General features: G+C 35.6%; 1 protein-coding gene and 1 non-coding gene across 2 annotated transcripts in view; both read right to left on the bottom strand.

Annotated features, from left to right (window-relative positions):
* Positions 1-21768, bottom strand: part of GTF2A1 (general transcription factor IIA subunit 1) — a 38953-nt gene that overhangs the window by 7750 nt on the left and 9435 nt on the right. The window contains exons 3-8 of the mRNA XM_025295142.3: positions 18692-18896; positions 16465-16529; positions 10944-11019; positions 9380-9513; positions 6643-6963; positions 3503-3592 (exon numbers count right to left, since the gene is read on the bottom strand). Of these exons, the coding sequence (XP_025150927.1) occupies positions 3503-3592; positions 6643-6963; positions 9380-9513; positions 10944-11019; positions 16465-16529; positions 18692-18896 (891 nt within the window). The remainder of the gene's footprint in view (positions 1-3502; positions 3593-6642; positions 6964-9379; positions 9514-10943; positions 11020-16464; positions 16530-18691; positions 18897-21768) is intronic.
* Positions 17384-17527, bottom strand: LOC112577880. The gene has a single exon (XR_003102082.1). It is a non-coding gene; the product is annotated as a small nucleolar RNA SNORA79 (small nucleolar RNA).

The following is a 21768-nucleotide window of genomic DNA, read 5'->3' as shown; positions in this document are numbered from 1 at the left end:
CACTCTCCCCTCCTAAATTTGCTCCATCTGCAGCTTTTCCCATCTCAGTTGATGGTATCTTCATTCTTTTGACTAGTTCCTCATTTAAAAAAAAAAAAAATCCTGGGGTCATTCTTGATTCCCTTTTTTATTTTCTACCACATACACAAGAGTCAGGAAAGCCTGTTGACTCTTCCTTCAAAACATCCAAGATCCAGATGCTTCTCATCACTTCCAATGCTATCATCCTAGCCTCAATCACCATTTTCACTCATGTGGATTACTAGATGTCCCTCTATTAATCTCATTTCAACCTTTGTTTCTTCTACATTTCAACCTTTGTTTCTTCTACATTCTGTTCTCAACAAAGCAATTTTTTTTTTTAAGATTAAAATGTAAGTGATACTACTTTTGTATATTTGAAACCTTCCAAGAGCTTCTCACTCAGAGTGAGAGCCCATGTCCTCACAAAGTCCTACACCACACCGCCTGCCCTCACTCACCTGATTTAATCTCCTGCTATACTGCTCCCCCAAGCCCAGCTACATTGGCCTCCTTGCTGCTTCTCACACAAAGAAGGCAGGTATGCCACCAAATAACGACATGGCTAACTTTCATCAAGCCTTTGATCCTGTTTCCTCTCCCACTCTATAATTACCCACACTAATTATTAACTTCTAACATAGCATATTAATTACAGTTGAACCTTTAACAGTATGGGTTTGGAAATGCACAGATCAACTTATACACAGGTATTTTTCAATAATAAATACCACAGAATTAAGTGGACTGTGGTTGGATGACTATACATATACAGACGAACCATAGATACAGAAGGCTGCCTCTAAGTTACATGCAATTAGCCCCAGTGTTGTATTAAGGTAACTGTAATTTGTTTTATCTTCTTGTTATGTTTTAGCCTTTGTCTCCCTCAACTAGAGTAAGCTTCCAAATGGCAGGGACTGTTTTGTTTTGTTCACTGGCTTATCTCAAGCTCCTAGAACAGTGAGTGCCCTGGAACATCACAGACACTATTAAGTATTTTTTGAATAAAAAGATCTCTCTCTCCTTTTCTCTTTGACTTCCTATAGAGAAAGTATTAATTATCCTAAAAATGGATATATAAATTTATTTCTAGTACGAAACAAGTAACTATAAGCTGAAAGATATGGAATTAAATAAACAAGCAATGAGTAGCCAGGAAAAAAGAATTCCACAGACAAGTAAAGAAACTGCAGTTTGCTGCAAGACAACTTGCAAAAAGCAAATACAGAAAGTATCATATGCATCAAGTAATATTCCATATACTAAGTACTGAAGTCATATTGAGTAGTAAGTAGTAAATATTTTTACTTGACTAAATCACAAAATATAACTTGAAAAACAATTCATTTACTGGCCTTACATTAAGTCCTGTATAAAGGAGTATACAGGACTGAGTGCAAGGAAAAAGGCCTCTGAACTTTCCTCATGACAAAAATATTAAGTAACACTATCTACAAACAAGGCCGATGCCTCAATACCTGATGCCATCAGTCCTTACCTATCCATACAATGTGAGAACTCTGCCTCATTATTAGATTTAAAGCTCTCATCTGACTGGCAACACAATCAATTTTTTGTATGACTGCTGCTAAAATTGACTCACTGTTGAAATTTAGGCTTCAAAAATAAACTCCTAAAGTTCCAGCTGCCTCAAACTACACCCAAGCCCATTTCAGAACACCACCATTCTTACACTGTTGGCTAAAACCCTCCAATCTCCAAAACTCATTTGATTATAAAAATTAGATCTCTGTAAACTTTAAAACTGTTTACCATACAACAAACTACTTAAAAGTACTTTTAAATTTCTTACTTTAAAACATTAAAATATTGTCTCCATGAGCAAAACAAACCAATTTTAACGTTAAAAATATTAAGTGTACAAAGGAGAATACTAGTCTCTTATAATATGAAAATACTTAGAAGCATATTCCTCAGTCAAGCTAAGGTAAAGGTCCTTTCTTATGTATCTGACATCCTGCTATCATGATATTGCATTCTGGATAATCTGGTTGCCAACAGGTTCCCTTGAGTCTTCCTGACAATAAAGATTTACTGGTATCTCCTGTTGTTTCAACTTCAATACTTTTCCTCCAAATGCATATAACAAGAAATTACTTGTATTATCATGTGCTTGGTGTAGGGTATTATGAGTGCTTAACTTAGTAGTCATAAGGTACAAAAGTGGATGCCCTGATACTCTGAATCAGTGACCTCACTAACCTAATTCTATAATTTCACTGGTACTTAACTGGCTTAATTTTACCTTTACATTAGGAAATGATAAGATTCATTTTTTAAACATTTTTCCTACAGATGTTTGCAATAAACATGGCTATTTATAATATTCATTTTATAAAAGCAACACAAATTTAAGACTTTCATCATTTGTAAAAGAGGGCATAAAGAGCACAAATTTTGCATAATGAGTATAGATTGATCCCTGGGTTGGGAAGATCCCCTGGAAAAAGGAAAGGCTACCCACTCCAGTATTTTGGCCTGGAGAATTTCATGGACAGTCCATGGGGTCACAAAGAGTCAGACACGACTGAGCAACTTTCACTTTCACTTCCAGTACTTGACACAATTAGGCACTTAATAAATATACGTTTAGTGAATGAGAAGTGCTTATAAATAAAACCCAACTATGTCTATCATAGTTTTCAACACTTGGAAAAGATCTCTGTTGAAATTAAACTATAAAAATGAAGCATAATTTGTGGATTATAAATTTAATGGCTATAGCCAGAAAACAATTCTGATTAAATGTTTCAATAAACAAAAAAATCTCGACAATGCCAAAACTATAACAAAAATACTTGAGAAGTAACATCCTTTTTAAGAATTAAGAAATCAAGGAGTCAATAGCTAATTTTCATAGAACCTAGTTTAAAATTTTTCTATTGCTACCAAAATTTTGTTGTTGTTCAGTCCCCACATTGTGTATGACTCTGCGACCCCATGGACTGCATACAACAAAGTTAAATAATTTAAAATAATTTTCAGTAAAAACGTATCTTTTGTTAGTTACCAGTCTTGTTTATTACCCTATACAAAGGTTCAATTAAAGCCTTGTAAGTTTTGAGGTAGTTGAGGTCAGAGGGAAAACAGGGTTATCCCATTTAGTTAATATTCATATTAAAAGACAATATAAACTGGCTTTACTTTGTTAATAAGTTGGGAGACACAATCTAAATGGAAAACAACATACTTTTTGTGATTTCATGCATAACTTATTTTTCAACTATAGTTATACAAATTAATTTCTCACTCCATTAAAATAATCTACTAAAGTATAACACTGTTTTCATTCACAAAGTTTATATTCGAGTTTCTAAGAGGCACCAATCAGCTAACCAAATGCTTGAACACGGCAGACAGGATGGTTTAAGAAGAAATTACAATAGCAAAAATGTTAGTAACCTGTTGACTGGCTTCCCTGGTGGCTCAGACAGTAAAGAACTGATTAAATCCTTACCTTATCATACTGGCACACAACAACATTTTCTGTATCAAAGAGTTCCTGTCCTTCCTCATCACTCACATCATCTTCACTATTGAGGGGTTCCTAAAAATGAAAAAAGAGAGTTCATTTATTTATATTTCATGTATTACTAAAAAAAGGTCCTTCTAATATTCACTGAAAAGAAACACAGTGACCTTGAAGTTCTTTGAGAACCAAGGGCCAGACAGATCCACATATACCATGAACATACTGTTAATTGGCTTATGTTAAGATTCTGCCAGTGTCACTGAAATTCCAGCAAGAAATTAAATATAGTAATTAAAATAGTTAAGCTATATAATTTATATGACTGAAAAGACGTTACTTTACTTCCTTTATTTTTTCAGAATAGCACAAGAAGATAACTCTTTCCAGTTAACTATTTGTCTAGAAGTGGACCTAGGAAAATATGAAGATTTAATGAGATAATGGTATGTGTACCACCAGAAGCAGCTGTGTAAAAAAAAGAAAACACTGGTGAAGTTGGAAAAGGAAAATAAGGATATAAAAAAGGTCGGCAGCCTAGCTAGTCTTGACATTAAAGACTAGGAATACAAATTAGTATGTCTACTGGTGGAGGCTTAAAGCATAACTAAGGCAACCACATTTTAAAGGGGGGGATCTTGATCTCACTAACGAAGAGAATCAAATGCCAAGATCTAGCTAGAGCATAAAATGACCAATCAAGTTAACCTTGACCTCAGTTGTGACAGACAGTAAAACATACAACTCTAATTTCTAATTAATGAAGAAAGAGAAGCTAGGGCAAAATAAAAATGGAAAGAAAAATAATCAAAACAAATACTGTATATGAACTATGAAATCTAGAAAAATGGTACAGATGAACTTACCTGCAAAGCAGAAACAGAGACACAGACATAGAGAACAAGTGTATGGATCCAAAGGGGAAGGCAGGGGTGGGACAGATTGGGATTGGCATATATACACTCTTATGTATGATACAGATAACTAATGACAACCTACTATATAGCAAGAGGACTCAATGATCTGTGATAACCTAAATGGGAAGGAAATCCAAAAACAGAGGTGATATGTGTATATATATATAGCTGATTCACTTTGTTGTATAGGAGAAACTAACACAACATTGTAAAGCAACTATACTTCAATTTAAAAAAAAAAAAACAGATTTTAAGTCTCTAAGCCTGTACCTACTTACACACATGTATATGTATATATTCTGTAATTCAAAATAGTTATCACCAACATAAATGTAAAAAAATTTACTGAGGTTAATTTCACCATTTTTAACCATTCTAAGGTGTACAATTTGCACTTAGTATGTGCAATTATCACCACTATCACCATTTCTAACCAATATTATAGAACTTAGCCAACTAGGCAAGAAAAACTGCTATTTTTTCACATTTGATTTGATTGCCTACAAAGAATACATCAAATAGTCAAGAGGCTACCCAGTAAATACAGATGACCATGGCCACCAGCACCCCCACCTGAAAATCCTGTTTCTTTTGATCATCCCAGTGTGTACAGGGAAGGAGTAGGTAGGCATTAAGTACACTCGGGAAATCAAGAACTATATGTTTCTCTTTTCAAAGAGCTTTTTAAAATTTGCTATGGTGTTTATAACAAAAAAGAAAATTGAAAAAAAAAGTGGTGTAGCAGAAGCCTTTTGCTGATCATTAATTAAGGAAATAAAAATTAAAATCAAAATGAAAAATTTTCTGCCTCCCAAACTGGCAAAAAAAATTAAGAAGCCTGACAATGTCAAGTATTGGTGAAGACATCCACAGACCCATGCATCATTATATACTGAACGCCAGAAGTGTAATTAGTACAACATTGTGGCCTTTTATTGTAACTTGAAGATATGCATGCCTTATGATTCAGCAATTCAATCTTTAGGTATAGCACTTGAATGTGTCCCTAGAAGACATATTCCAGAATATTTTATAACTGTACAGTTAACAAGTTGAAACAACCCTAATGCCCAATGTATCACAAAAATGGATAAACTTTTAACATTTAACAGTGAAAATACTTATAGGTGTATGCAACAACTTAGATGAACCTCAAGAATACCATCTTGGGAAAAAAATCAACTTGCAGAAGAATACACAATTATTCCACTTCTCAACAGGCATGAAAAACTAAACAATATGCTCCTTAGGAATATAAATACTTATGGTAAAATATAAAGGCAAGGTAGTGACGAACACACAATTCATGAGCAAGGATACTCTGATGGTAGAAGGAAGAAGATGGGGATTAGGGAGGGGCACTCAGGGGACTTTATGTTTGGTAAGGGGATTTTTTTTTTTTAACTAGATGCAGACACTGGGTTGTTTACACCATAAAATACTTTTTATTTGTTTTATCTATTCAATATTTAATAAAATAGTACTCTTTAAAAAACATTACTTAATTTAAAAGAAGAAAGAAGATAAACCAGAAGATCACATCTTAGGTTGTTGCAGGAGGCAGTAACAGTGAAAATTGTGGATAAGACCAACACCATCTTGACTATAAGTACCTAAGCTGGAGCACTGAGGAAAACAAAGATATATTTATGTACTTCTAGAAATACACAACAAAAGATGAGTAAGAAAAAATGGTTTGTGAAACTGCTGACAGACAATAAGAGCAGATGAGGTTATCTAAGGAACTGGTATGGAATATGGAACATTTCAACTCTGAAGTGTCTTTTCTTCCCAAATGCTGTTTTAAATTACTGAAGGAAAAGATGAACCACATCTACCTGGTTCTACCAATGTCTTACCCTTAAGCCACATCATGATGAATGTATTAAGTCCAAGAATTAGAATTACTTGCACTGTCGTCACATTTATAAGTAAAACCTAATTTGGTATACGTTTTCTTTTTGTTACCAGCTACAGAAATATTTTATAAATACATCCACAACAATCTAAAAACCTTATTAATAGTTTAACATTATTTAAAATCTTACACTGTATAGTAATTTTTAAATTATTTAAAATCTTAGTATTTAAAATCTTACATTGTATAGTACCCTAACAGCCTCTAAAAACATAGAATTCATCAATTTGGCACCAAGTGAAGGAAGAAACAACTGAGCAGGTCCTCATTTCAAGTCTTTTACTAAAACTTACCTCTTCTACTTGCCCATCTTCAGCTCCATCTTTCTCTTTGTCTTCCTCCTCATCATCATCATAGTCTTCTTCTTCATCTTCGTCTTCTTCAGATGACGTATCCCCAGTTCCATCAACTTGCAACACCAACGGAGCTTGCTGTTGAGCAGGCTGGGCCTGTGGCTGCTGCTGGCCAGTGGCAGTTATCTGCGCTTGTGCTGGTGTAGGTGCTGCCACTGTTGTAGGTATAACTTGAGTCTTATTTCCTGTAAATAAGATTTGCTGGGGCTGGATGATGACACCGGTTTGTGGTGAAATCCCTCCAGGAAGAGGGGCCAAGACCTAAGACGAAAGAAAAACTACACATTAGGAACTACCCAGAGGATCAAATTGCTCAGATTCATCATTTGATACACAGAAACAGGCCCCAGTGGGAAAGAATCACCCTCAAATGGCCGTATCTCATATACAGGTAAAAACTACCAAAGCACAAGAGGAATGTTTAGTGAGTGTACAGATCCACTCAATTTTCATTTTACCATTCAAATTTCTAAAGAAAAACAGATTTTTAAAAATTACAACTGCTACATTTATCAAGTAATTGCTATTATGTATATTTCAGATTCCAGGCCAAGAGTTCTATGTTATTAATTTGCTTGAGGTATGGAGGTTTAATAACTTGCAAAGCTTGCAATCTAGTCACTAGGAGACAAAACATGAACCTAGGCTTTCTGGTTCTGCTCTTAATACTATGCTACACTTTCACTCTATGAAGAACACTGATCTGGAAACTGAAGCCTTGGGTTCCAGTTCTAAGATCACAGATAAAGATGTAGCAGAGGCAAGTCATTTAACCTCGCTTCATTGTTTAAGGTCAATGGTTCTCAACCCTGCTACAAATTATAACAACCTGTAATTTAAAAATATTGATACCTAAGTCACTACTTCTAATATTCTGATTTAACTGATATGATACAATATCTATTCATTTTATTTAAGGCTTCCCAGATAATTCTAATCATATAACCAAAGTTGCGAACCACCAAGTCAGATGACTTCTAAAGTTCCTTCCAGCTTCTGCATTCTAGGGTTCTGAAGTAAATCGCAGCTCAAAAAGAACATATTAATAAACATTAATTATATCTGTTATAATGGACATATTTATAATTATAGTTACTAAGTAAAAAGCAGAGCATACCCAGTTACAAATTAAAAGTACTAAATGGCAACGCCTTGTCTCTAGGTTCAAGGAAAGCAAAAATAACAAGATAGTATTTCTCTTCAGAAGTTTACAGATAAAGTGCAATAGACGAAACAATAACAACTCAAAAAGACAGAAGGTGTAAGAGACATATGGTATAGCATATGAGAGGACAGGAACGAGTACTAAACTCAGCTATGGGGGACAAGACCTGGTCAAGGAAGTTTCTCTAGTAGGTAATACTAGAGTTTCTAGTATTTGTGTTTTGGGAGATTAGCCAGGCTCTCTCTGTTTGCTGGGGGGACAGTGGGGAGAACTGCTAGAAGGAAGGCCAAAGGTGGCATTCTAAACAGACTGCAGTATTTGTGTTTTGGGAGATTAGCCAGGCTCTCTCTGTTTGCTGGGGGGACAGTGGGGAGAACTGCTAGAAGGAAGGCCAAAGGTGGCATTCTAAACAGACTGGCATCAAGACAAACCCAGAAGAACCAGCAGAGCAAAACTGGGAAAGCTGTGAACAGGTTTGATGAATGCGACTCCTCTGACCTAACCTCCCTCATCATACTATCATATAAACATCATGTGTTTTTGTCTCTGCCTCTTTTTCACAGTACACAAGATCCTCAAGCAATTAACTATTTCTCTTTCATCTTTGTCCTCACACAAGTGTTTAACACTTGGCGCACAAGCAGATTCAAGTGTTTGTCAACGTTGATATAAATAACAGCTGAAGCAGGTAAAAACTGGAAGCATGGCAAAAAACAAACATGGAAAGATTAAAAAAAAAATCAAGATCACAAAAAAGATCTTACAACCCATGCTGAGAAATTTACATGTTTTCCAATAAGCAAAAAAGATTTACAGATGTTTAGAACAATGACTATTTGAGTGGCAGTCAACTTAAGAGGGCCTAAGACTGGAGGCAGGGAAATCAAGAGGATAACACAGTATTTTAAGTTAGAAATTATGAAAACATGAACTAAGAAAATGAAAAGGGAGTATGGGAAAACAAAACTAGCTTCAAATATATTAAAGGACTGAAAACATGTTTAAACTGAAGTCTGAAAAAAAGAACTATTAAGAATTGGTAGAACTTCATGGTACCTTAGATATTAGAGGTAAGCAAAAGGGAGGAGTCCATGTACCCCTTTCCAGATAATACAAAAGCGAAATGAAACTAGACGTGTTCCTGCTTTGTTCACTCCTAAGCTCCTAAGTCTTCAGTCTCTTGCAAAGACCCTGATACGTAGCCACCCAGTAAATGTGTGTTGAATGAATGCTGAGTAACTAGCTTAGGAGGCTGGATGGAGAGTGGTGCCACATATGAAAAGGAAGGTGGGGGTGGGGGGAGAGGAGAAAGCATTAGTAGTGATAATTTAGTCAAACATACTGAATCTAAGTTAAGCTGTGAGGTGTACAGGAGAAATTCAGAATGACAGGTTGTGTAGTATTGGAGAAGAGTCTAAGAATATGTGTAGATATAGCTGTGGAAAAAGGAATGGGAAGCACCGAGAAGACAAAAGAACCCCATGGTGGTCAGAACTTATAAGATTATTTTACCTGCTGTATAACAGGAGCTTGTACTCCACCAGGCTGCATTTGTGGTATAACCTGTTGCTGTAGAACCACTGACTGCTGAGGCTGAAAGATATACTGGGCACCATTGGCTGCTCTGACCACTTGTAGAAGCTGGCCTAAAGCAAAAAGTATGCATTCCAAGTTACCATTTCAGCAGTGACACCTCAAAATAAAACAAATTTATAGTGACTGACAGCCCATAGTGAATGTCAGAAATTACTGAGTAAGAAAATTAACATTATTATTAAGGGCTGTCATCTATACACAGTAAACTATAATCCTCACCTTCTCTAACTTCCACATATGCTGAAATACATTGCTTAAAATACTTTATTTTCCTGATAAAGCTGTTTCCAAAAAAGTTTTAACAACAGGTTATGAATTGATTAAAAGCATAAATTATCTTTTTTGACAAGTCATGTAAGACCAAATATTTCAGGGGCTGTTCATTTTCAAAGCTTTAAAGAAACAAAAGTATAATAAAGCATTAATATCTTGAACCAAAGCATTGCATTAACTTAGCTTCAACATGAAAAAAAGTAAGTTTGCTGAACCAATTATCAATGCCATATAACACTGCATGATTGGCTTACGCAAAATCCCTCTAAAATATTGTTTGAGATAATTCACAATCTTGAGTTAAGTAGCAAGCAATTATATTTCATTAAAATATGCAGCAAGATAAGCTCCTGTTTGTTCTTCAAAAATTAAGGAATTAACAAAATAACAAGAAATTGCATAATTAAGATTACAAAGAAAATACTTAAAATCCAGATAAATAAATTCTTCAAACATTATTCTCAAAAGTAAATTTTGCCAGGGATACTATTAGAATGCAATAAATTTTGCTATTTTATAGTAAAGTACTATAGGATTTAGTTTAATGCCACAAATTAGTTCAAACAAATTAAGCTTAATTTGGCAGGTTTTAAATTTAAGTAAAACTTTAATTATTTCACAGGTTAAATGCATTTAGAAAAAAAGACCAAGTGAAATAAGCATTCTAGATAATCATACTTTATTTCAAGAAATAGTATTTCATTCATGGATCAAAAGTTCAAGTGTAATTCTCATCTTCTTTACTGCATCCTCAGCAGTGACTATGGTTTAATAAGCTATAGTCCTCAAATCATCTTATTTTAATAACGTAAGCCAAATGGCAAAAGAAGTATTACAATTTTCTGTGTTTCCAGGAAGACAAAACTAAGGCTGCTGCTGCTAAGTCGCTTCAGTCATGTCCGACTCTGTGCGACCCCATAGACAGCAGCCCACCAGGCTCCCCTGTCCCTGGGATTCTCCAGGCAAGAACACTGAAGTGGGTTGCCATTTCCTTCTCCAATGCATGACAGTGAAAAGTCAAAGTGAAGTCGCTCAGTCATGTCTGACTCTTAGCGACCTCACGGACTGCAGCCTACCAGGCTCCTCCATCCATGGGATTTTCCAGGCAAGAGTACTGGAGTGGGGTGCCACTGCCTTCTCCGAAACTAAGGCTAGATGGTACCATATTCTGAGTTAAGTAAGTAACAGTTCAGTTATTTCTATTTACCTGAATTTGTTAATATCTGTTGAACAGGAGTCACACCAGCAGGGAGTGCCAAGGTTGCAGCTGTAGCAGCAGCACTCTGAAAAGAAAACAATCAAACTATGTATGTGCATAACAGCACCTCAGTTTACCTCTGGCATATATTAATCGTATTTGAAGTTTCATTTAGAATATACTAAAATGAAAAGTTCTGGCAGTAAGACTACCTCCCAATTAATAAAATGGTACAATAAAGACCAATGAGCCTAAATATCTTACCTAATTATTTCAAGCAATTATGCAGAATAATGTAATTAGGAGGTTCTCTGCTCTTAGAGAACGTACGCTAAGGAACTCTAACCCACACTAATAATGCTGTACAATAAATAAAATATTCATTCCATTATTTCTTTCTTATTCTATTTCCTTACCCCCAATTCCTTATTGTCAATTAATATACTAGTGGCAAAAGTATATCTTCATTTCAGAGATCCTAATATTCTTAATTTATACCATAATTAACAAGTCTGTAAAGAAAATCTTTTATCAAAAGACTGCAATTCTTAGCTGGCATCTCTAAGAATTGCAATCTTCTGACAAAAGATTTTCTTTATAGAGAGCTGTTAACTATGGTATAAATTAAGAATACTAGGATTTCTGAAATGACAATACACATATGGCATAAGGTGACAACACTGGCATTATCAAGGTGAAACATATATTGCTAACAGTTTTAGTAATATAAAAAATGCCTTAAAAATCTTGAGTCACAAAAATTAATTTCTGCATTTTAAAATGGAGTTATACTTTCTGACTTTAAGCTATAAAAATATACATGGAATTACATACTCTGTTTTTAAATCCAAGATAAATTCTTGATTTACTACTTCAACAGATTTCTCCCCTTTCCTCCAAAAGAATTATACGTTTTTACTGTTTTTCCTTTTTGTTTAAAAAAAAAAAAGAAATATCCTGAGCTCTAAGTATTTCCACGTAAACACATGCATGCTGTCACTACACTCCTGTCCAACTCTTTGTAGCTCTGTAACCCGCCAGGCTCCTCTGTCCATGGGGCTTCTCCAGGCAAGAATATTGGGAGGGGTTGCCTTGCCCTCTTCCAGGGGATCTTCCAGACCCAAAGATCAAACCCTTGTCTAATTCTCCTGCACTAGTTGGCAGGTCCTTTACCACTAGTGAAACCTGGGAAGCCCATTTCCGTGTATCTCACTATACTGTAACTATAAAACTACAGAAGAGTTGTTTCCCCCCCTCCTCTCCTTCAACCTTTTTTGGGGCTTCTGGTGGCTCAGCAGTAAAGAATCCTCCTGCAATGCATGAGCCACAGGAGACAGGGGTTCGATCACCGAGTTGGGAAGATCCCCTGCTGGCGGGCGTGGAAATCCACCCCAGTATTTTTGCCTGGAGAATCCCATGGATAAAGGAGCCCGGTGGGCTACATACAGTCCATGAGGTCACAAAGAATTGGACATGACCAAAGCAACTTAGCATGAAGCACGCTTCAACCTTCTTTAAGGTACCAGGCTCATATATACAATCTAACGAACACATTTTTATAAACACTTTTATGTGAGTACTCACCACCCTCCACTCCCTCCAGGGGCCAGTGCAGGGACAATACAGGTTAGGGAATCAAGGGAGAATTCCTTTAGAATTTTCACAGCCCACGAATCTGCCTGCATTGCAGGAGACTAGGGTTTGGGAAGATCCCCTGGGGAAGGGATTCACCACCCACTCCAGTACTCTTGCCTGGAGAATCCCATGGACAGACAAAGCCTGGTGGGCTACAGTCCATGGGGTTGCAAAGAGTCAGACAGGACTGAGTGACTAACATTTTAATTTGAACACACTTCAAGAAATAAACATTAACTGCTCTGGAGATGCTAATCTTCGAGAAGCCAACAAATCTTGGAAAATTATACAGAAGTAGTTTAATGATGCAACTATTGAGTTAGGCTCTAGAAACAGCCTTCCAAGAAAACATGCTTGTTGCCATTTGACAGCCCTAAGTAATCTTTATATCTCAAGCCTGAAATTCCCATTATATCCTCCTAATTCAGCTACAGCTTGCCAGGTTCTCTTTATAAAATGCAGCATTCTGCATTTCATTTTATTAAATAAATGAAAGATTTAAATAAATCTTGTCCATATAAGCAAATGAAAGGTAATCTAAATTTAAGGAATATACTAAAAACCACTCCGTATTGAGAAATATTATTTAGGAATGTTAAGTGCCTATAATTCACAACTTAAGATTAATAGATCTCACTCTACTAGCAAACTGACCTACCATTTTCCTTATAGCATACATGACACAATACCACCTGCATACCTCTGCACATTCAAGTTGCTATAAATATCTGTTGTGATGTATCATACACATGGGCTTCTTAGGTGGCGCAGCGCTAAAGAATCTGCCTGCCAGTGCAGGAGACACAAGAGATGTGGGTTCAATTTCTGGGTTGAGAAGATCCCCAGGAGTAGGAAAATGGCTACCCACTCCAGTGTTTTTATGCCTGGAGAATTCATTCCATGGACAGAGGAGCCTGGTAGGCTATAGCCCATGGGGTCACAAAGAGTCAGACACGACTGAGCAACTGAGTATACACACATACATCATACACAAACCATCTTTTTAATGTCTGCTGAAAGTTCGTTCCTGGATCTTGTGAAAAGGCCATAACATGAATAATGCATTTGAGCAATAATTTCATAAAGAGAACCTGCAAAACTAGTTTGATATAAGGTCCTGTTTAGTAAGTTCCCTGAAACAGCCTTCTACCAAACACATTATCAGTATTTCATATCTTATGAAATTATGTAACTCTTCAGTATGTTCATTTCCAATGCACAAAGAGCTATTAGATTTTTTTTAATCAAATTTTTTTAATTTTATTTTATTTTTAAACTTTACATAATTGTATTAGTTTTGCCAAATATCAAAATGAATCCGCCACAGGTATACATGTGTTCCCTATCCTGAACCCTCCTCCCTCCTCCCTCGCCATTCCATCCCTCTGGGTCGTCCCAGTGCACCAGCCCCAAGCATCCAGTATCGTGCATCGAACCTGGACTGGCAACTCATTTCATACATGATATTTTACATGTTTCAATGCCATTCTCCCAAATCGTCCCACCCTCTCCCTCTCCCACAGATTCCATAAGACTGTTCTATACATCAGTGTCTCTTTTGCTGTCTCGTACACAGGGTTATTGTTACCATCTTTCTAAATTCCATATATATGCGTTAGTATACTCTATTGGTGTTTTTCTTTCTGGCTTACTTCACTCTGTATAATAGGCTCCAGTTTCATCCACCTCATTAGAACTGATTCAAATGTATTCTTTTTAATGGCTGAGTAATACTCCATTGTGTATATGTACCACAGCTTTCTTATCCATTCATCTGCTGATGGACATCTAGGTTGCTTCCATGTCCTGGCTATTATAAACAGTGCTGCGATGAACATTGGGGTACACGTGTCTTAATCAAATTTTTTAATGGCTATCTCTGAATCAGGAATAGTAATGCAAACATATAAAAATCCAAAAAACTTTTATTTGCAAGAGCCTATATTGATTACATTTTAGAACATGAGAAACACATGGAACAAACACTAACTGAAAACAAGTAAAATGCTGAAATATATATAAATGCTAACACATTTTATTGATTGAAGTCTGACCTATGATCTGTTTAAATACATATGTTCTTTAGAATCAAGGAGACACAACTAATCAGAGATGGGTCATTAATTTTGCCAGTCCTTTTAAAGACAATTTTAATTCAAAATTCTTTCCCACAACACTAAAAATTCTTCAAAATTAGATGGGCCTACTACAAGTGATTCTGCCAAACTTTCTGTTTTATAGTTATACAAGTTATTCCCTAGGAAACAGCCTCAATAGTACCAACTATAATATGGATCCTACAGTAAAACTTTTTTGTTTAGAACTTTTTAATTTTATTTTTGCCTGCACTGGCTCTTCACTGCTGCATGCAGGCTTTCTCTAGTTGCTGAGTGGGGACTATTCTCTAGTTGCAGTGTGCAGGCTTCTCACTGCAGTGGCTTCTCCTGCTGCAAAACACAGGCTCTAGGGTGTGTGGGCTTCAGTAGTTGTGGCTCATGGGCTCTAGAGCACAAGGCTAACTAACTGCCCAGCGGCGTGTGGAAATCCTGGATCAGGGATCAAACCTGTGTGCCCTGTACCACAACCATCGACCACCAGGAAAATCTGAGGTTTATTTTTAAGGGTGGAGGTTAAAAAGAAAATTTTGGTGCCTGGAACTTGAAAGGAAATTTTTTAAAAAATAACAAAACTATGTGTTAGAATCAACAGCAGTGGACTTTTGTGATTTTTACCCAAAATAACTGACTCTTGACAACCTGAACTAGAAGTACAAATAGAGATTCTCAATTTTTTGTGAATTAAAAATTCCAATTTCTGTCATACAGAAGTGGAAAATTCTGTAAAATTATACATGTGTTAAGGCTGGTGTATAGCAACAGAATGAAGTTATTTGTCTGGTATGTTAAGCACTGTTTCCTATATGTCTTATAAAACACAAATGAATTTTCAGGTTCACTGCTCATCATTCACAAAATCATAGAAACTGACTTTTTTTTTAATTGCTTCTTCATTAAAAAAAAAAAAAAAACACTTGGATCAGAAAAGAAAATATCATAGATAGCACTAAACTAAGAGATGTTATTTAAAATAACAATTCTTACCCAATAAAAAGATTTGGTTGAATTTAAGAATGGAGTGCAAGAGCTGAGATACCACTAACAGTCTGTGTATTTTAAACAAAAGAAAAGCCATCTATAAGAAAGTACTGGAACAACTATAGTAATTCAACTTTATTTTAATGTTTCAGTTTTATAGTTATACTGTATTATATCTGACGGGATACACTTTATGTGCTGAGTGAAATGTGAAAATTTGAGGACTTATGATGTTCAGTGGCTATCCCTTAGAAATATCAAGTCTACATATAATAAACTCAATTGATTAAAATGCATTTTATATACTGTATAGCAATTTATATACTGTAATAAAACTTACTAGGCGATGCTATGGTTAAATCAGAGCAGAATGTGTAAATGTCTGATCTTAAAGATACTAGGTATCTTTATTCAAACAGTTTATTTTCATTTAAAAAAATTTATAATTCTTAGCATTCCTAACCTCTTTCAGTTAATAGATCTTCTGAAACATAACTATACTTGGCATAATGTTTGGTAGGTCCCCTAAACCTATTTTCAAAAAATAGCTCCCATGAAGCATCATCCATCTGGTATTTTCAACAGAAAACTATGTAATTTTATGAACCTTAATTGTCTTAAGTATCAAGCTAAACTTTAGATTTGCTGTTAAATCTAATACTTAGGAAACCAAGCAAAACAGGTATTTTTCTCAAGTCTTGAATAAAACTTCAAGATGTTAATACACAACATACTCAAGCATAATCACAACCTGGACTAGAATAAATAGAGCCAACAAAGAACTGTGTTCTGAGTCTTACCATGTTTGATGCATTCATATGTTGTATCAGCTTAGAATCAGGAACAATAACTTGTGGTGCTGCAGCTATAAAAAACATAAGCACACATAAAGACAACGGACGATGAGGCTATTTCATAAGAAGGCTATACCATACTGAAATTTTTTTTCATGCTGTCCAAACATTTGCTATCTCAGAATGTTATAAATTTCTATGGTAAATAACAGCCATGATATACCCTCCTTCTACTGTAAACCACAATTTAAAAGATTTGAGTTAACAAATACCTACAAATACAAGGGACCTTGGAAACACAAAGCAAATGAGATACCTAACACCTAAAACACATAAAATTTTTTAAAAAAATGCACAGAAATATATTATTTGTTTATTTTTGGCTATGCTGGGTCTTCATTGCTATGCGGACTTTTCTCCAGTTGTGGTAAGCGGAGGTTGCTCTCTAGCTGCAGTACACAGGCTCTCATTGTGGTGGCTTTTCCTGCTGGGGAGCATGGGCTCTAGAGGGTGCGGGCCTAAGTAGCTGCGGCTCCCAGGCTCTAGAGCAGAGGCTCAACAGTTACAGCGCACAGGCTTCAGTGCTCTGCCACATGTGGTGGATCTTTCCAGATCAGGAATTGAACCCGTGGCTCCCGCATTGGCAGGTGGATTCTTTACCACTAAGCCACCAAGGAAGCCCTCTGTATATTCTTAAATTGGAAAATTTAATACTGTCTTGCCAACTCAGCACTGACTGTATTATTAATATATTACTGCTGAATGTGTTATTAACTCATTCAGAGTGAACTCAAAAAGTTATAATTTAGCATTTAAAAATCTTTTTCTCCCAATCTGACAGTTTCCAGAATCTTATTTTCTTCAGCTTAAAAAAACACAACCCATAAATAATGGCAATAACACTTATGCTGATATAAAAGGAATTAGGTGTTTGATTCCGCAAATTTCAGAGAATAAACAGATAATTCCATTATCCTAATATCCTCTGAGTGAAGAAAATCAAATTTTAATTTATGATGACCTAAAATCCTAGTGCCAGACCTGAAGGCAATAGGAGGAACAGTCATCAAAAAAAATTAAAAGGACAAAGTTACTTAGTATAAGGTATAGAATAAAATCAAATATTGAAATATTTGATACAAACAGTAAAACAAACATTTCTAATATGCATCAATATCAATTTTCAGTCTCATATAAACTCTCAGGTGAGGCAAGTGAGTAAACAGTTACCTTAAATTGAAGCTTTCATCTTACCTTCATTCTCCTCTCTGATTTACATAATTGAATGCCCAGGAAGTTTTACAACTGAACTGTTTGTCATGACAGAAAATACTCCATGTAGAGGATAAAGCTTCTAAGACTTTTCACGGCCCAGGTTTTCCTCACTTGTGATTTTTAAGAGCTACTTCACAAAGCCTTTAAGAGGCTTCAATGAAACAAAATCTTTAAAATGACTTGCACAGTACAAAAACACTATGGACACAGTCTATGCTGCTGAGTCACCTTAGTCGTGTCCGACTCTGTGCGACCCCATAGACGGAAGCCCACCAGGCTCCCCCATCCCTGGGATTATCCAGGCAAGAACACCAGAGTGGGTTGCCATTTCCTTCTCCAATGCATGAAAGTGAAAAGTGAAAGGGAAGTCGCTCAGTCGTGTCCAACTCTTCACGACCCCATGGACTGCAGCCTACCAGGCTCCTCCGTCCATGGGATTTTCCAGGCAAGAGTACTGGAGTGGGGTGCCATTGCCTTCTCCTATGTAAAATCATATAAGATGTCATATATCCACTCTTTACTTAAAGGAAATCTAATCTAGTAAATTCTCATAAATGAGAATTTTAATTTCAGACTGCCAAAGTATAGAAACAAAAACCCTCCAGTGTTTATTAATAAAAACTAAGGTGAAATATCTTTGAAGGAACAAATCAGTTTCATAAAGATAATGATCCTACTATAATAATGAAACTCTTAATAAACAAACTTATAGATCTGACTTATTTTAGAAAATTCACCATTGCGTAGCCTTCTCAAAGTATTAATATACTTACCTAAATATCATTTTAGGCTTCTGTTAGTGAATTACTCTTCATTATTACACAAATAGGACCTATATCGTATATATAGACACACACAGATCCAATCCCTCAGCCAACAGAAAGGAGACACGCAGAGTATTTCTCTTTGAAAATGACAGCTTTCACCTCCAAGCTGTAGTAGGATTACCCAGTCTCACCTTGCTGTGAAGCAGGAATAAGGACCTGCTGGGCCTGCGCTTGCTGAGGCACTGTCTGCTGAGGCTGAGCTTGCTGATGGTGGTGATGGTGATGATGCTGCTGCTGCTGGGGTTGATGTTGCTGTTGAACTTGCAATAAAAGCTGCTGCTCTTCTGAATGAAATCCATCTACCGCTCTAGACTGCATTAGTTTATTCTCCCATAACTGAGCAAAGAACATTAAAGATTTCTAAGTAAGAGGGAAGATCTGGACATGTGGATAAAACATACTTTATTAGTCTGTTTATAAAATTCTTCCATTTTCAAAACTGATAAAACCACAAAACCTGCAAATCTCTAATTCTGACCCAAGTGTATACAAATATGAAAACCAATTTCTAAAGCATCAAACCTCATTTTTGCTACTGAAGAATTTTTTCTTTCTATTATCTTCAACAAATTTTGTATAGTAATTCCTTATTTACCAGTTTCATATAAGTAATTTTTCGGCAATCAAAAATCATCCTTTTTAATATCAAATCATTATCTACTTTATGAAAATCTTTCTTTCCTTTTAAATAACATGTAAAACACAAATCCATCTTTCCTCGAACTATGAGAAACACTATTAAAGGCAGTTCTCAAGTTAGAAAAATCCATTTTTCTATCTGTCCAATCCTATATAAGGGAAAAGAATTCTTAATGCACTTTCAAAGGTATTCTCAAACCTCCACACTTCTTGAAATTCCCTTCCCTCATTTCATTATGACAAGGATTGACAATCCTTTTTTGCTTAACCACTTCTATTTTCTCATCTAACCCATTTCTGTGATGAAGGAGAAAAAAAAGTGGGCAGAAAAGTAAGAAAATATTTACAACTATTTCATCCGTCTCCCAAATACATTTTCTCTCTACAAGGTTCAATGTTCAATCTATAGAGCACTTATAAAAAATTGCCCAAGAAAGTTGCAAACCTTCCTTAAACATACACATCGAATTTAATCCCATCATTTTGTATACAAGACTCTATGGATACTTTGTTTTCTCCCCTAGGATCTGCTCTTCGGATACTGTCTAACTCATGTGAGGCTTCAAAATACAAAATAGGCTTAGACATTTAATAAAATACACTATACAGTGTAAGATATACTCTAAATGTATTATGCAGTAAGGCTATATAGTAAGCCTCCCAAACAAGTCTATCACCCTAACTGTCGACACTTTGCTCTACTCTAACACAAAACCTTGCTTCTTGTAGGCCAAAATCAAGGTTGAAAAAAAGTACTATTAATTAATGTTTTAAGATACAAGTCTTTACCGTAATTTTCTAAATTTAAAGCTTCAGTTTTATCACCTCCAGTTGGTCTCCCCACTGTAATCCTGACCCCTTACTTCAATGAAGTTTCCATGATAAAGGCAAATATTAATGAATACACATTATGTGCTAAGTGCTATTTACCACTTCTCATCTAGCCTCTCAAGTCAATGATCTGTGAGTCAGAATCTACCCTGACACCCTATTATCACTGTTGATTTCCCTTCCAAAGCATTATTCCAATCTATCCCTATTATTATGGTCCCAGGTTCAAGTCCTTTCCTCCCATCAATATTACTGCAAAGTGTTAATGATAAGCTAACTGAGCTCCCTTCTTCAAATCATACATTCTACACATAATTACTGGGTATCTCTCATATGCTACACTGTTAGTGGCATTGAGAACAGAGTGAACAAATATGACAAAAATCCTTGTCCTTAGAGACTCAACATTTTAGTGCAAACTTGTCCTTCCAACTTATCCTCTATAAATCAGTGGTTCTAGACCAACAGCATCAATATCACCTGGGAACTTGTTAAGACAGACCAATTCTAAGCCCCCTCCCGCGCCCCCCATCAAATCAGCAACTCTGAAAGTAGAGCCAGGAATCTGTTCAAACAACCTGTCCAGGTTATTATGTACACTAAATGAAGAGCTGCTGCTTTAAAGTATAAACCAATACTTTAAAAACTGCAGACTACAACCCATTAATGCATTTTTAATTGTTAATTTAGGGTGGGTTTTTTTGGTAAATGCAAATTTTTCTTTTTAAATGTTAGAATGTACCACTATCAAGTGAGATTTTCTGAGGCAGAAGTCCAAAACTCTGCCTTTTACTGCCTTTTAACTAGCACCCCAGAGAATCCTTCTCTAGAATTCTAAAGATGCAGCTCCTTCAAGCAGTTATTATGCTAACTTCTCCAACTACTATAACTTGCACTCTATTTTTCAAACTACCTGCAGTTCCCTGAATATAGCATACATATCTCATGTCTAAACCTTTGTAAACTACTGCTTTATGACTGGCACACAATTCCCTGAAGAATGCAAAGGCAAAGTCATAGTTGGGGGGGAAAAAAATCACTAACTACTTCTATATCTTAGAGATATCTCTATTGATACACTTTTTGCACTAAGTCTTCCTTCTCTATTAAACTATGAACTCCCTCAGGGCAAAGACTATGTCTTATTCAGGACCTAACAAAACGACTAAGAACTTAACAGAAATTTAATATTAATTTCAAAGAAGTTAATGGCAAATAAACTATTGTTTTTTAAGGTAGTTTCTCGATAAAGATGTGACTGACATTTAAGGCAGAATAACTCTTTATTTACAGGATATTACCACAGGAAGTGTACAGGAAATACAACATTCCTCTAGCTTACTATATGTCAAAGATGCCCTCTAGTAATGACAAGCGAAAACGGAAGCACGCACTTCCAGCTGCTTTTGGGGGGACCAAAGGAAGAGGATGTTGGGAGTAGCAGGTCACTGAGAATACATATTTACTAAGTATCAGATACTGTTCTAGGTACTGTGAAAAATAATACCATACAAATATTTAGCATTAAGCTTCTAATACCACAAAAAATTAAAATTACTTGAATGTTTTCTCTCCAATTTCATTTTTAAATAATTTTATCTATCAAAATATTTTATAAATAATGTAATACTCTTGTGGCAACAATAATATTAATACTCCTGAAGACTACCAAGAATACTGAATTGTCTGCTATTTATTCAGCTAGCTTAAAAAATATAAAGAACTCTCTACTCATTTT

This window comes from Bubalus bubalis, chromosome 11 (genome assembly GCF_019923935.1).
Source record: "Bubalus bubalis isolate 160015118507 breed Murrah chromosome 11, NDDB_SH_1, whole genome shotgun sequence".
Taxonomy (NCBI): Eukaryota; Metazoa; Chordata; class Mammalia; order Artiodactyla; family Bovidae; genus Bubalus; species Bubalus bubalis.
The sequence above is the reverse complement of the archived record's forward strand: the minus strand, read 5'-3'. Positions and strand labels throughout refer to the sequence as shown.